At 36.6% G+C, this 15,386-nt stretch overlaps 1 protein-coding gene across 1 annotated transcript in view; it reads left to right on the forward strand.

Moving 5' to 3' along the window:
- The window catches only part of xkr4 (XK related 4), a 54,916-nt gene that overhangs the window by 36,868 nt on the left and 2,662 nt on the right, over positions 1–15,386 (forward strand). The window contains exon 3 of the mRNA XM_044133428.1: positions 6,438–6,792. Coding sequence (XP_043989363.1) covers positions 6,438–6,792 — 355 coding nt within the window. The remainder of the gene's footprint in view (positions 1–6,437; positions 6,793–15,386) is intronic.

A 15,386-nucleotide genomic window follows, 5' to 3' on the forward strand; every position in this document is an offset into this window, starting at 1 on the left:
ACTTGAAGACAGAGTGGCAAAAACACTGTGATACTCTTAATAATTTTGGTCTGACTCAATGTGATAAACAAGCAACATACAATTGAGGACACAAACTAGACCTGATTATCTGAAAGGGTGTGAATATTTCCAGTGCCTCTGTAACTGATGTTGCTTTACCTAATCATTTTGCTGTTATCTTTGAAAGTTCAATTTCCACTGACTCACTAAGCAACATTCTTTCACATACAACACAGCTTACACACTTCCACATTGCCTTTGTGCTGTAACCATGTAAATGAGTTGGTAGAAACCAGCCTTGCAAAATCACTACTGCATAATTACAAGCCAATCTTCAACTTTCTATTCATAAGCAAAATTATTGAAAAAGCTGTTTCAACAGTTGAATAGTTTCCCATTGATAAACCGCTTTGATGTCTTTCAGTCTGGTTCTTGTGGTTACAGTACTGAGACTGCCCTTGTAAAAGTGTTCAATGACATTCATATAAACACAGACCATGGAAGAACCACAGTACTGATTCTGTTGAACCTCAGTGCAGAGTTTGTTTTGACACTCAACTGGTTCAAATATTACATAAAGAACAGGAATTTCTTTGCATCAGTAAGTGACTTCTCATTGAAGCGGACAGAAATCACATGCACGGAGCAGATGCTTAGAACATTTGAATGTGCCACAACATTCTCAAACTGAACAGAAAAAAAAAGACTGAAGTTATGTTTGGACCTAAAGAGGAATAATCTAGAATTAATACACAGCTTCAGTTATTACAACTAAAATCTAGCGATCAGGGCTGAAATCTGGGTGTAGTGATGAACTCTGGCCTGAACCATAAGAGCCACATAAAGACAGAAACAGAGTCAACCTTCTATCACCTGGAGAAAATTTTGAGGGTTAGAGGACTAATATCTAAGCAAAATCTAGAAAAACTCATTAATGTGTTTATCTTCAGTCGCATTGATTACTGCAGCAGCGTCTTCACAGGTCTCCCCAACAAATCAATCAGACAGCTACAGCTGATCCAGAATGCTGCTACTGGAGTTCTGACTAAAGTCTGGAAGATAGAGCTTTAAAACACCGTTGTTGATTACAAATCACTGAACAGCTTAGTGCCACAATACATTAAAGATCTGCTGTTGTTGTATCAACCTTCCAGACCCCTCAGGTCTTCTAGTTCTGGTCTGCTTGGCATCCCTTGAATCAGAACCAAACATGGAGAAGGATCATTCAGCTTTTATGCACCACAAATCTGAAATAAACATCCAGAAACCTACAAAGCAACTGTAACACTGAGTTATAGACTAAAACTCAACCTATTAAGTGTTGGTTTGAAAACATGATCAATGAAAAATCAATCAGCATTTTGATGTGTAACGATGGCACTTGATAAAATAAAATGCTTCAATTATTGTCTGTGTTCTACAACTTTGTATTTTTAAAATGTAAAGCACTTTGAACTGCCTTGCTGCTTAAATTTGCTATACAAATAAACTTGAATAATTGATTATAAGCTATCAGTTTTTAACTAATAACACAATAACTTGCCAAGAAATTGTCAAAATAACCCTAACCCTAGCCCTCAACTGAAATGGTTGCTTTGGATTTCTTGAATTGACTTTTTGTGAAGTTCCTAGTAATTTGCTGGTAGTAGAAATACCACTGTGAGCTGGTCAGAAAAAAGTATGTTTTTCATTCTTAAAACTTCTCAGAGATACAGTATGCTGATTCAATTCAATTAATATACAGCCAATTCACAACAAATGTCCTCTTCAGGCACTTTACAAAACATCATTTCAATTCAACCAGACATAAATTCCAACTGATCTTAAATATCAAGCAGTATTCTACATCAGTCCATCTCATTAATGTCTGGATATTTTTTTTATATAATTGAAATCTGGAAACATAGAAACACATGCTGCTTGATGCTGCTATAGAATCAAGGCTAAATCTTAAAGTTTAGTAATGTCAGTACCAGACATGTGGCAGTGATATTATTGCCTAATATCTCCTGACCAGGTATTGTCTTCCACTGACACCTCCAGTTGGATGAGGCAGATGGCCACTTGTACTGAGCCAGGTTCTGCTTCCACTGGGGGTTTCCTCCTGTTAAAGGGGAGTTTTCCTCTCTACTGTCATTAAAAGTATTGTTGTAAAGTCAACGATAAAACACTGCTTGTCCAGGATGAGTGAAAGCTGCAAGTCAATGACTCGACGCAATTTGTTGGGTTTCCTTAGAAAGAAACTTTTTAATCGACTTTCAATTATTTGAGCATACTGTACTGTTTGAGAACTAGGATCAGTTGAAATGTATGTGAGACTGAATTTATTTATTTTTTCTTTATATAAAGTGCTTTGAAATGACATTTGTTGTGAATTGTTGATACATAAGTAAACTTAACCGAATTTAAATTGATCTTAAAGTTTTTATTTTGACTGGGTTTTAAATGCTAGTTAGCTCTAACAGCATATGACATTTTTCTACTACAGGTAAAAGAATTTTACCCATAATAAACATAACAGAAAAATACCTACAAAACGTCCCAACTCAAAAACTTAAAGCTGAAAATGCAACAAGAAAAACATAAAAGGCAAGGTCAGATATTTAGGTGGCAGCTGTGCCAACTTTATTTATAGGCAGTTTAAAAACAGGACAACTGACCAAAGCACAAATAACACATGTAAGCATTAAAACACAAATACAATAATACATATAAAAGATGTTATAAAGCTATCCCAACAAATAAACTGAGGGTCCAAAGCCAATAAAGAGGAGTTTTTAGAGATTAAAAATACATATTGAAGAGGCCTGTCTGATGTGTACTGCCAAAGAATTCCAGAGCTGCCACAGAACAGAGTTGGTCCCTTTCAAGTTTCCGCTATGTCCTTGACACGGCGGGATTGTTGGATGTGCCAAAGAGACAAATGTACTAGAAAGAACAGCTACTATGCAACAGACGTGAAGGTGAGAAAATAGTGAAGTCTCATGGACTTTGGCTTCTCTGAAATTTATAGATGATCCAAAACCTGACTTTGATGGAGATATAAACACTGGCAAAGAATGCTGAAAAAGCCTTTATTATGACAATTAATAAACTTTAGAATTTTGATACAACTCATGAGTTCAATCAGTGGATCAAGATTATTTTAGTTTATTATAATAAACTTTTTATTTAGATGCATGTAAACATTTTCATGACTGTGGGAGGCAGCTGGAGTACCTGGAGAGAACCCACACATGCACGGGGAGAACATGCAAACTCCATACAGAAAGACTCCGGGCCGGGAATCGAACCCAGGACCTGTCGTTGGTAGTAATAACATGCCTGCATCATAGCAAATACCCCACTTATTCCGCCTCTCATGAGATCAGGATAGGGTAATTTATTTGCTGTTAGTTGTTAGTGTTAGTGCTCTAGTGGACCATGTATCATATCAACTCCAAGAAGTGATAACTTCATGGGATTATTTAAAAAAATATTTCTTTCAAATATGAAACCTGTAGGCTATTTCCCAATATGGTAACAGAGTGACGGTGATAGGAGTTTGCCCCACAATTGGCATGTTGCCTGTTTGATACCCATTCCACCTACCTCTATTGTTGTGCCCTTTGGCAAGCACTTCACCCACCTTACCTACTGGTGGGATGCAAAAGCTTGCCGCTGTCGGACTGCAAGCCTGTCGTGGGGCAGCCTCTGTAAGACCACTATCCAGATTGCCACTGGATAGTAGTGTTAGGTCTAAATTACCTAAACATAGACACAAAGAAGAGACAAGAGTCAGAATTTAGTTTTACCTGCAGGGAGAACACAGCTGAAACCCAGTTACAGATTTCGGCCTATGCTCTGAAGCTTCAACTGAGTCTTTTCCTGCTTTTATTAGAATTGGGAATAGCCTAGTTACAGACAGTGGGCAGCCCTGAAGGAAGGGGGAGATAAAACAGCTGCACACTCACATGAATACAACTCATTTATGCAATCTTCAAAAGCATATTTCATAAGACTATAGGTTTGCAGTTCCTCTGGGCAATCAATGCCGGAATGTCCCGTTCATGGTACCCTCCTCTTCACGCCGCTTCCCAGTTTCCTGCAGACATCTCTCACAAAACAGACATAGATTCTAACAGTCCTCAAATATAATGATTAGTATTTATATAGTTTATTATTTTAATTCTATCATTTCCTCCCTGAATAACATATATAAATACACAAATTCTCACACCACCTCTCTTTTTATTTTCAACTGAAAGCTCATAGTTGAGAGCTATTACCTTCAGAGAAAAAATGCTAAGTAAAACACATGTAACTGTTTACTGTTCAGGATATGAACATTTTTCACGGTGTCGTCATCATCATTAGTGTCAGCGTCACAAAACAATTGTTAACCTAACAGGAGTACATTTGGGCTCTGTGGTCTTCTATGGGAAATTGCAATCTGTTTAGCAAAGAACGCAGACATGGAATACAACAACATCCACATAAAGTAAGAACAGCAGCAAATACTGCAATGGAAAACGGAAACAGAGGAAACTAGAGGGCAATCTTTCCAAAGGCATCCATTCATGAGTCCCACATGGACAAGTCCACTCTTCATTTTCCCATTCAGGATTCAAGCCTCTCACTTGCCTCCATCAGGCTACCGACTGCTGCTATTATTGTGTTGGGATAAAATGTGTAGCTGTTTCTCCAAGCAGTATACACACTTTTTCCTCTTCTTAGCCAGCAGTGTATCAAGGGCAGGTCTGCTCTAGAATGTCATTAGAGGTAACAGCAACACTTGTCATGCACAGCCTTATATCCTGCCTGTCTAGTTTCCTAATTTCTGCACATCATAGTGAATGTAATTCATTCTGTCTACATTTTATTTATAGTACACCACCAACAAATGGAAGACTCAGAAACCCTGTAGCCACCTGATTCACAGACTTGTTGACTTGGTTCAAAGCTAATATTTTCTTTTAATGTTGAGTATATTCAGTACTTCCTCAGATTCCTGTTCATTTATTTCCTTCATCAGCTTTTATCTCAGCTTTATTTTAAGCAGATCTTGAAGTAGAAAACAAAAAGGTTTTTAAAAAAAATCAATGTTGTTGGATAAATCACATTTGACATCAAACAGTGAATATCAGTGTGAATTATCAGCCCAGTTTAAATTACCTTTATAGAAGAAACTGGATCTTACTAGTTATTTAACTAAAATATTCTATGTAATTTCTTCAAAAAAGAATTAGACCTAGGGTAATTATAATGTTAATATATAACTTAACAAATCCAGACATTTTCCAGATACACCACTTTTTCTCCAGGCCTTTTACTGGTAAGTTTTATTCACAGTCATTTTAAATGAATGTAAACTAAAACAAAATCTACATTTGAAAAATCACCCTAATCCTGGATCTCGGACCCACCTGGGTGTTGTTTTACTGTTTCATGAACTTTTTTTTTTACAAGTTGGTTAATAAATGTACCCCATTATCACTATAAATCCGTTCAGGTACGCCATATCTGGGAATTATCCCTTTCCAAAGTGCTTTAGCCACCGTCAGAGCATCTTTTAGTGGAGAACAACTCTATCCATTTAGAGTAGGCATCTATTATAACCACACAATATTTTTACCTTCACTTTGATCTAGTTCTATCAAATCCATATGAATCACTTGAAAAGGATTTCTTATGTTCTGGAAACTTTCTTCTTCTTGGTGTTTAGTTTCCCTGTGGGTTATGTTTAGCACAGATCAGAACATGTCATATATGTTCCAGTAATCTAATTAAGTAATATAAAAGGTAAATTCATATCCCCTGATGATGCATTACGTGCTAATGTATCACAATTTCTACTACTTTAAATAGAGATTTCAATGTTGTGCTTCTGTTTTCCACATTCATATTTTGCTGTTGCATGTCTTCAAATATCTTTTTGTGCATAATAGTTTGTTCCTCTATATCTAACACTTTTATTTATACTGATGCTGCCACTTCTGCTTATTCAAATCAACTAACCTATATTCATTAAAGACCTCACTGGTACCTGTTGTGTGTGCTACACACAAACTATTAGGTTAGCTGGCAGTTGTTTTCCTTATAGAAGATCTGTTAGCAAAGGGATGTTTGGTTACAGGTTTACCTGTAAATATTGTCTAAATTTATCAAGATAAAACACTTCTATTTAACCCCTGCCAAATGGCCATAGTTGGTTTTTCTGCAGAAAACTGTTCCTACTCTTTTTTGTGGTTAAAGCAAGACCTCAAATTCTTTAATTTGATAATTTAATTTAATAAAAATAATTTAATTTAACATACATTTAATAATTATCAATCAATCAAACTTAGATTAACAGTTTGAAACTTTAATATAGAATATATTACTTTTATTTACTTTCATGTTTAGTTCAAGCATTGGTTTTTAAACTTTAACCTCCTGTTTCTTTCTGTCTGTTCTAGGAATGACAGCAGCAGCCTCACTTGTCTCTCTTGCATGGGCTTTAGCCTCCTACCAAAAGGCTTTACGAGAGTCCCGGGATGACAAAAAGCCCATTGGCTACCTTGCAGTTATCATCCAGTTCTGCTGGCACTTCTTCACTATTGCAGCCAGGGTCGTCACATTTGCCCTCTTTGCCTCTGTTTTTCAACTCTACTTTGGCATCTTCATTGTCCTGCACTGGTGCATCATGACTTTCTGGATTGTCCACTGTGAGACAGACTTCTGCATCAGCAAATGGGAGGAGATTGTGTTTGATATGGTGGTGGGCATAATATATATCTTTTCCTGGTTCAACGTCAAAGAGGGATGTACAAGGTGAAAACACTTATGAGCACACTCTTTTCTTAACCTTGAGAAGACATATTTTTTTTAGATGGAAAGTCTTTGTAAATGGAAAAAGCTTTAATTTAATTTTCTGCAGAGTACTTGTTTTAAGGCCCAAAACATTTAACCTAATTTAAGAATGGGGTGAAGAAATTTCTTTAGAACAATAAGGGTACATAATTATAAAAGGATTAATTTGTCAACAAAAACAGACAATTTCTTAAGATTTAGTTTTTTAGTACTGAAGAGTGCTGTTAATGAAGCTAAACTAACAAATCACAATGTAAAGCAGAAATAAAACAAAAATAGTATTTGGGAAAATAAAGTTTCAATATTTTGCTAAATTCAAAATAAATTTTTGGATAACCGTTTCTCTATTTACTGATCATTCACTGCTGTGAAGGACCTATATTAATATTTTTGGAATATTAATATGGTGGATTTAGAGGAGTCACCAACACGGTGCCCGTAGGCCCCCGGTCGCCCGAGGGGACCTTGTCAGTCGCCTGTGCAACAAGTTCTAAAAATAGCTATTGTCATTAGGAAACACTGCCAAAGAAATTATTTGATTTAATCTTTTTACATTGAAGTAAAATAGAGAGTTGTTTATATTTAGAGTTTTTAAAAAGGAAGTGATAAAATTGTTTAACATAAATTGCTTTATGTATAAAACTATTTCCAATGGTTAAAGTTCAGAAATGCGCTGACGCCTGCAGGATATTACCGGAGGGCAGCAGCGCCTGCAGCTTTACATACTCTGCATACCTTGAGATCTTCCTTTAAGTGAGAAAAGAAAAGAATAATTTCTGGAATTTTTATTATTTAACCTTCCTTACTATTAACAAAATAGTGGTGAAAAAAAGATCTTGTCATGAAGTGGTGTAGTGGCTGGTGAGGCAGATGCAGTGGAACCAGGTAGAAGTGAAAATGAAGATGTTTTAATGACAACAAAAACTGGTACAAATATCCAAAAACCAGTCCAAACACCTGGCAGCACAGCAGAGTGGAGTGGAATACAAAGGCTCAGCACTGGTAGGAACAGAGTAAATGAGGACAGCAGACGACGAACTGAGAAACACACTTGACAAATGACTACTGGTAGACAAGGACCCGACAAGGAACAAAAAACACAGGTAGGGTTAAATACACTGAGGGTAATCATGGAAACAAGACACACCTGGGAATAATCAAGGGGAAGACAGGACAACAGGGAGACTCAAAAACATAGAGAAAAACCCAAATCCTTACAGATCTTTTGTGCCAAAACATCTTGTACGAAGCATACATCTGTGTGAGTCTCTGGGGGTCAAAGGGCAGCCAAAGCCTTAATCTCTTTGGTCAGTTTACTTTTATTTGCTGGCTTGGCGCTTTTTCTGTTAGCTAAAAATGAATGACAGGAGTTTGAACCTCTCGTAGTTCTAAGAGCGGTTTGGATCCCAGCAGATCTTTTTACAGTTTGCGGTTCTGGCGGGTCGTCGGTTTATGAACTTCTTTGATGTTTCCCGAACTGGAGAGCTGATGGGTCACCTGAAATTAAGCAAATATTGTTGCTTCACCTTCTCGTCCTCTGGACATCTGACACCACCTGAACCTGCGATCAACACTCTCCTCTTTCCATGAACCACACAGGTAGGTTTCGCTTCCATGTCTTTATTATTTAGCATCGTCTGATAAAAGAAAAAAGTCTCTTGTGGTTTAGGTTTGTGCTGATTTTTGTGCATTGGGGAGGAGGTTGTGCTCCTGCAGGTCAGGTGCAGTGATAGTTTTGTGCTACCCTTTGATCTGGAGGGTAGCACAAAACTGTCCTCTTTGTTTTACTTTTTTTTTCGACATCTGCTGGTGTCAGCCAGTGGGTGACCCGTCAGCTGTTCAGTTCGCTAAACCACAAAAACAGTTAATAAACCGCCAGAACTGCACACTGTGAAAAGCTCAGGCGGGATCTTAGAACTATGGGAGGTTCAAACTCCACTCATCATTTTTTAAAATACGCCAATCCATGAAATAAACAAAAGCAAACTGACCAATAAGATTTCGGCTTTGAAGTGCCCCACTTCACGCCTCACAGACCGTACACAGCTGTGTGTACAATATCTTTTGACACAAAAGATATTTTTTCTCCACATTTTTGCTAATAGTAAAGAGGGTTAGATAATAAAACAATAACTTTTCTTTTTTTATTTAATGAAAAATTTCAATGTACTCAGCGCGTACAGCGTGTGTAGCTGCAGGTGTTACTGCAACAATCCAGACTCTCAGTCTCTTGTGGGCAATTTAGAATCAGACAGAAAAGCTCCAAAAGGGAATCAAACTTAAACTCTGTGAACTAAGAACGTCTGATCACATAATATCAATTAACCATATCTGCCATGGTAAACCATTACTGATAACTGTTGTCAGTTATCAGTAATAACTGACAACAGTTATTACTGTTGTCAGTTATAACATTAATGTGATCAGGCAGCATGTAATTATATAAATACTTATATATACTATTGTTATAAAGGCTGAGCCAAGAAAATTTATGTCGGTATCAAACAAGTAGCCCTTCGTGTTACTCTGGACCTATGAAGTAGCTCCCGGTCTCAAAAAGGTTGGTGACCCCTGATTTAGAGCATTTTGAACTTCACAAAATGGCAGCTTGCTCAGAGAAAGAAGCTGATCTTTTGCTGTAGTTTTTTTTTTTTTTTTAGCACTAGTGGCTTTTATTTGAAAGTGATCTGACAGGAATGGGCAAAGAGAAGGGGGAAAGGCAAATAAACCAAGGATGGGAGTTCAGTTCCGGACGGTCTTCTGACTGTCAGTTCTACCTCGTCAAATTTTCCAGCTGTAGCACAGATAGGTAGCCAAGTCCATCTGTCGGAGCTATGCATCCAAAACCGCCACCATCATGTTTACAAACAGAAAACTATAGTGGGTTGTGTTAATTTTAAAAATCATCTAACATTATTTGAGTGACGGGAATGAAGTGGAAGTTTAGGAGTTATGCTTAGCTTAGCATTGGAACAATTTATTTACACGACGAAAACACAAGAATATCACTTCCTTCATATCCCGCCTGTGTAAAATGAAGAGCCATAGATGTATGCACTAATCCTTTTATTAGAATATCCTACCTTTTAAAAAATATTTTAAATACAGAGGTGTTAATAAGAATATCAGGCAAGGGAAACAAGTTTTTGTTGAAATTAAATTAAATAGACATCTACAAATACAGATTACCGCAACTCTTTTGTGCATTAATATGTTGCATAGGAGACTTTATCAAATGCTGAGCAGCCGCAATGTGTTCATCGACCTGCGGTGCATTGTGCGCCTGTAATGATAATACTGCTATTACACAGCTTCAACCTTCATATAATGTCGCTACCAACATGCTCTATTTAGCAAAGTCTAATAAACAAAAATAAGAGTGTTATTTAACTAAAATATTTTTAAGTATAGGGACAGGGTTATACCTGTATAGGGTCAGGTATAAATAAAATAAATTTAATAAAGCTAACCTTAATCATGGACAAAATAAAACAAACAAAACGAAATTTCGTCTCTGTTACTCAGTAAGCACATACTGCTTACCCAGTAAGCAATATGTGACGTAGCATGTGCATTACCACAAGGTAGGACTGACTTGTGGGTAGCACAGAAAGTTAGAACAACTGTCCAGGACTATAGCTGGACAGTGCTTAGGGCATACGCTCTAAGCACTGCGCCACCAAGCCCTAATATTCTGCTGTTTTAAGCAATCTCTTTTAAGTCAAAGTACCGTGAACAACAAATGTTTATTATTATGAGTGGGTTGCTATGGTTGGCCAGTTGAGCAAGCAAAACTATATTTCTGAATGTGGGAGTTAGCATTTTTAGCATAAATCTCTATGTTTAGCTTAGCTGGGTCATTCTCTGAATTCGGTGCATTTTGTGTCTCATGGATTTATTTCAAAGACTTTCATGTAAAGCAAACCACATTTTTTGAGAAAATCAATGAGTGGAAATATCCATGTGTCTTGGTAATGTAACATGTAAATATATTTTAAAAATTATGTTTTGAAAAATTTTATGAGTTGTTGAAGTGTAGAGGTCAGCCAAATGTAAATTTTTCAGTGAATATAAAACAAATAAAAATAGCCAGTAACTGAAAGTTATTTCTACTAATAGAAACATTTTTAGGTATACTTTAACTTAAATAAAAGAAATATGATAAAAATATATGAATTATTTATAAAACAGCACTTTTTAATCATGTCCCTCCAGCATATTAATCCCTCCTTTTTATAAATAAAGGCTCAGTCCAATTTCATTAACACCCTGGAAGTGACATCACTTAAGTCTTTTCCTGCTCGCACTGTAAAGAGATTTAAGTGTTAGTATAGTTTCTTGCCTATATTTGATTATTTTTATCCATAGATTGTCATCGTCAAGCTCAACCTTTCAAAACTGTTATGCACAATGATATTTATTGTCATTTGGGGAAAAAGTAAAGAATTCTTTGAAACGTATTCATTTCTTGTTTTCATCATATCATATGTTACTCCACACCATAGCTAATTTGGACTTATGGCAGCTTTTAGCGAAAATCTTCAACCCCATAACGTTCAACCCTGTTAGAAAAACAGTGGTTTTGTAACGGGGTTAAACGTTGGACTGTTGTTAAACCAGCCAGAGTGTTCAACCCTGTTACAGTCTGGTTAACTTTTCTACTGGGTTCAACCCCATTAGTTGGTACTACATTATTATACATTTTTTATAATAACAGCAAATATTAGACTAATATTTGTTGGACTGTATGCAAAGTTTAAAGAAGTCAAAAATATAAAAAGCCTGATTTAATGTTTATTTTAAAGTTTATTTTCATGATCTATGAAAAGCGTTTTTACATCAAGTTGCCATATTTTACTTATCAGTCTAATTATTATGATTAAGAATCAAATAAAATATACTTACAATTAGTTATTTTAATCTAGGGAGAGGTGATCTTAAAGGAACTTGAAGAATTAGTTTAATTGTGTTATAGAGTTATACTCAGAGGAATGAAATTGTCTCGTTACGGGGTAGAATTTATAGCAACCTAAGTGACAAAGAATTTCGTAATAATTTTTGGGATTTCATACATAAAGTGGGGAAACATATTTTTTTGAGGTTCAAAGAGTCCTTCAACAGATGCAGTGTTCAGAAACGCAATTTTTTTGTGGGATATTTTCTAGTAACCTGAGACGCCAAAATGTACCAAATTCAGAGAATCACCCAGCTAGAAAGAAAACATTTAAACTCAGTGAACACATTGCATGATTAAAATGATTGTTTAGAGTTCTTCTAAAATACTGTTCATACCCTTGGCTCTGTTGCCTGTATCCAAGCAGTTTGAGATTAAAATCCTGCAGAACACAACACAATGAAATAAACCGTCCATCCATCCATTTTCTGTTCACCCTTGTCCCATAGAGGGCTCGGGAGGATTGCTGGTGCTGATCTCCAGCTACGTTCCGGGCGAGAGGCGGGGTCACCCTGAACAGGTCGCCAGTCTGTCGCAGGGCAACACAGAGACATACAGGACACACAACTATTCACACACACACTCACACCTAGGGAGAATTTAGAGAGACCAATTAACCTGACAGTCATGTTTCTGGACTGTGGGAGGAAGCCGGAGAACCCGGAGAGAACCCACCATGCACAGGGAGAACATGCAAACTCCATGCAGAAAGACCCCGGGCCGGGAATCGAACCCAGGACCTTCTTGCTGCAAGGCAACAGTTCTTAAAATAAACCAAACTATATCAAAATTGTTTATCCTACATCAGCGTTTCTCAAAGGGGATGGTAAACAGGTGTTCTATCTATCTGTGCTACCCATGAAAATTGCCTACCTTGTGGTAATGCACATGTGCGCATCGATGCTACGTCACATACTGCTTACTCAGCTTGCTCAACAGTATGTGACGTAGTGGAAGTATCGTTTCATGTGTTTTATTTCATCGAAGATTACAGTAAGCTTTATTTAATTTATTTTATTCCTGGCTTTCATTAAGCTGCTGTATTATTTCATGTTTTTAGTATTATTATTTCCTGAGACAGGCAGCTTGCAAATATATTAATAAATGGGTTTAGTTTGCCAGCTACAATGTTGTTAATAGTGTAAACAAGTCATTGTTTGGTGGTTAATCAGAACTAAATATGTTGTTTTGTGGGTTATTTTGTCGTTATACTTTAAAATATTTTAGTTTAATTATACTGTTTGTTTTTTTATGAAACCTTGCTAAATAGATGTTGGTAGCGATGGGATTGAAGCTGTGTAATGGCAATCTAATATTAGTGTATATTAAGCATATCCTAAAATTCCAGGTGCACACTGACCTGCGCAGTTCGGCAGACACATTGTGGCTGCATTGCATTTGATAAAGTCTGTCATACAACACATTAAAACGTAAAAAAGAGTTGCGGTGATCTGTATTTGTAAATGTCTTTTTGATTTAATTTCAATAAATACCTGTTTCACCTGTCCGATACTGTTTTAGTCTTACAGTTACTTCTGTATATAAAATATTCTTAAACAGGTCGGATGTTCTAGTAAAAGCATTAGTGCATACATCTATAGCTTTTCATTTTAAACAGGTAAGATATTCAGATGAAGGAAGTAATGTTGTGTTTTCGTCATGTATAGAAACTGTTCCACTGCTATGCTCAGCCTATCTCCAAAGCTTACACTTCAATCCCGTCACTCAAATAATGTTATCCAATTTATTTAACATTAACACAATCTGCAATAATTTTCTGTTTGTAAATATGACGGTAGTAGTTTTGAAACGCGTAGCACTGACAGATAGACTACTACTGTGCTACTGTAGGAAAATTTGACGAGATAGTACAGAGGGGAAGCTTAGGAGTTATGCTTAGCTTAGCATACCTCATTAAAAATATTTTAAATACACAGGTGTTTGCAAGAGTAAAACAGTATCAGACAGGGGAAACAGGTTTGTATTGAAATTAAATTAAACACAGACAAATACTGGTCACCGCAACTCTTTTTTTGCTCATTGCTGTGTTATCAAATGCAGCGCAGCCACAATGTGTCCACCAAACTGCGCAGGTCACTGTGCTCCTCAAATGATAAGATATGTAAAACAAACGTGCCACAATTAAATGAATCAAAATGTCCCTAAAGTATCGGCGAACTGGCATAGGGGCAACTGGTGGGTTCCAGGTAGATTCCAGAGATGTGCATGCAGGGCCGGCCCAAGGTAATATGGGGCCTTAGACAGAAACTCCCCTAACCCCAAAACCCTTCCTACTAAAAACCTCAACATCACTAACATGTTTAAATATAGATAAGGTGAATCTGTGAGAGGTAGACCAGGTGTATTGGCCAAGTTTAAAATCAATCACTAATTATTGGTTATATGCTGTGAACAGCCATGGTAACACAGGGGAACAATCAAACTATCAAGATGATTCTTTAGACTTTTACAAAGTAAACTTCCTAATTAAATCCTAAATGCACCTTTTTTTTCTCTGCTGAACGCGTTAAATAAAATTTAATAATGTCATTCTCTATAAATGAATGCTACAGGTTTAGATCTATGGTCTGTCATACAATTAGACCATTTCTAGGAGCCCCTCAACGTCTGGAGGCCCCTATCAGCAGCTACTAAGTTTTCTTCACTTCGATATTCCAGTCTTACAATTCTAGATCTCAGAGGTGCTAATATCAAACAATTATATAGAGTTAACTCCTTTGAGCTTTTTTGATCTATATAGCAGTCTGCAGCTAAGTTGTTGTAGAAGTTAAATAGATATTATTAGGACTTAATTAGTAAAATGGCAGCAAATTTGCTGATTTCCTAACCAGCGACCTTCTCTCCGATGGTCTGTATAACAGCTACAATCTCAGATCAACTCAGCCCTCCAGGACTGTTAGCAACAGAAACAGCAACTTTATACCTATCAAGGAAAATATACTACATTTGGGGGTTGCTGGCCTAAAAAAGGTTGAGAAACACTGTCCTACGCTAACTTATCTATGTCCACCCTTATAAAAATATCCCATGAAAATCACATATGACTTTCACATGTGATCACATGTGGTTCACACAAATTTTACATGTGAATGATGTGAATCACATGTGAAAGCACATGAATATGTGTTATTTTGGAACGTTTCGTGGTAAAATCACGTGATTCACAGGTGATTCACACATTTCCACATGTGATCACATGAAAATCACATGTGAAAACATGTGATTTTTTTGGTGGATTCTGTGATCACATGTGATTTTCATGGGATTTTTCTGTAAGGGCAGACACTACCGCTTTTGTACTTGACTGACCCTTGAGAACCAGGGACTTTCTAATGAAGAATTGAAGCTTATCACTTTGTCAGAGGGATGTCTCCACTAGCAGCTTTGGTTATTTAGACAGAAAAGGAAACAAAACAAAGATTGCATATGCCTCTAAATAAACAAGCGATACATAAGGTGTGCTTCAAGTTAATTAGCTAGCAACCAAAATAATGCATGAGACTCCCATCACTATCATGAACAAAACAAAGTATCCAGGTGCAGAGAACTTCTTAATATTTTGATATTTTAATAAAGCAAA

Source organism: Gambusia affinis, linkage group LG12, assembly GCF_019740435.1.
Source record: "Gambusia affinis linkage group LG12, SWU_Gaff_1.0, whole genome shotgun sequence".
Lineage (NCBI taxonomy): Eukaryota > Metazoa > Chordata > Actinopteri > Cyprinodontiformes > Poeciliidae > Gambusia > Gambusia affinis.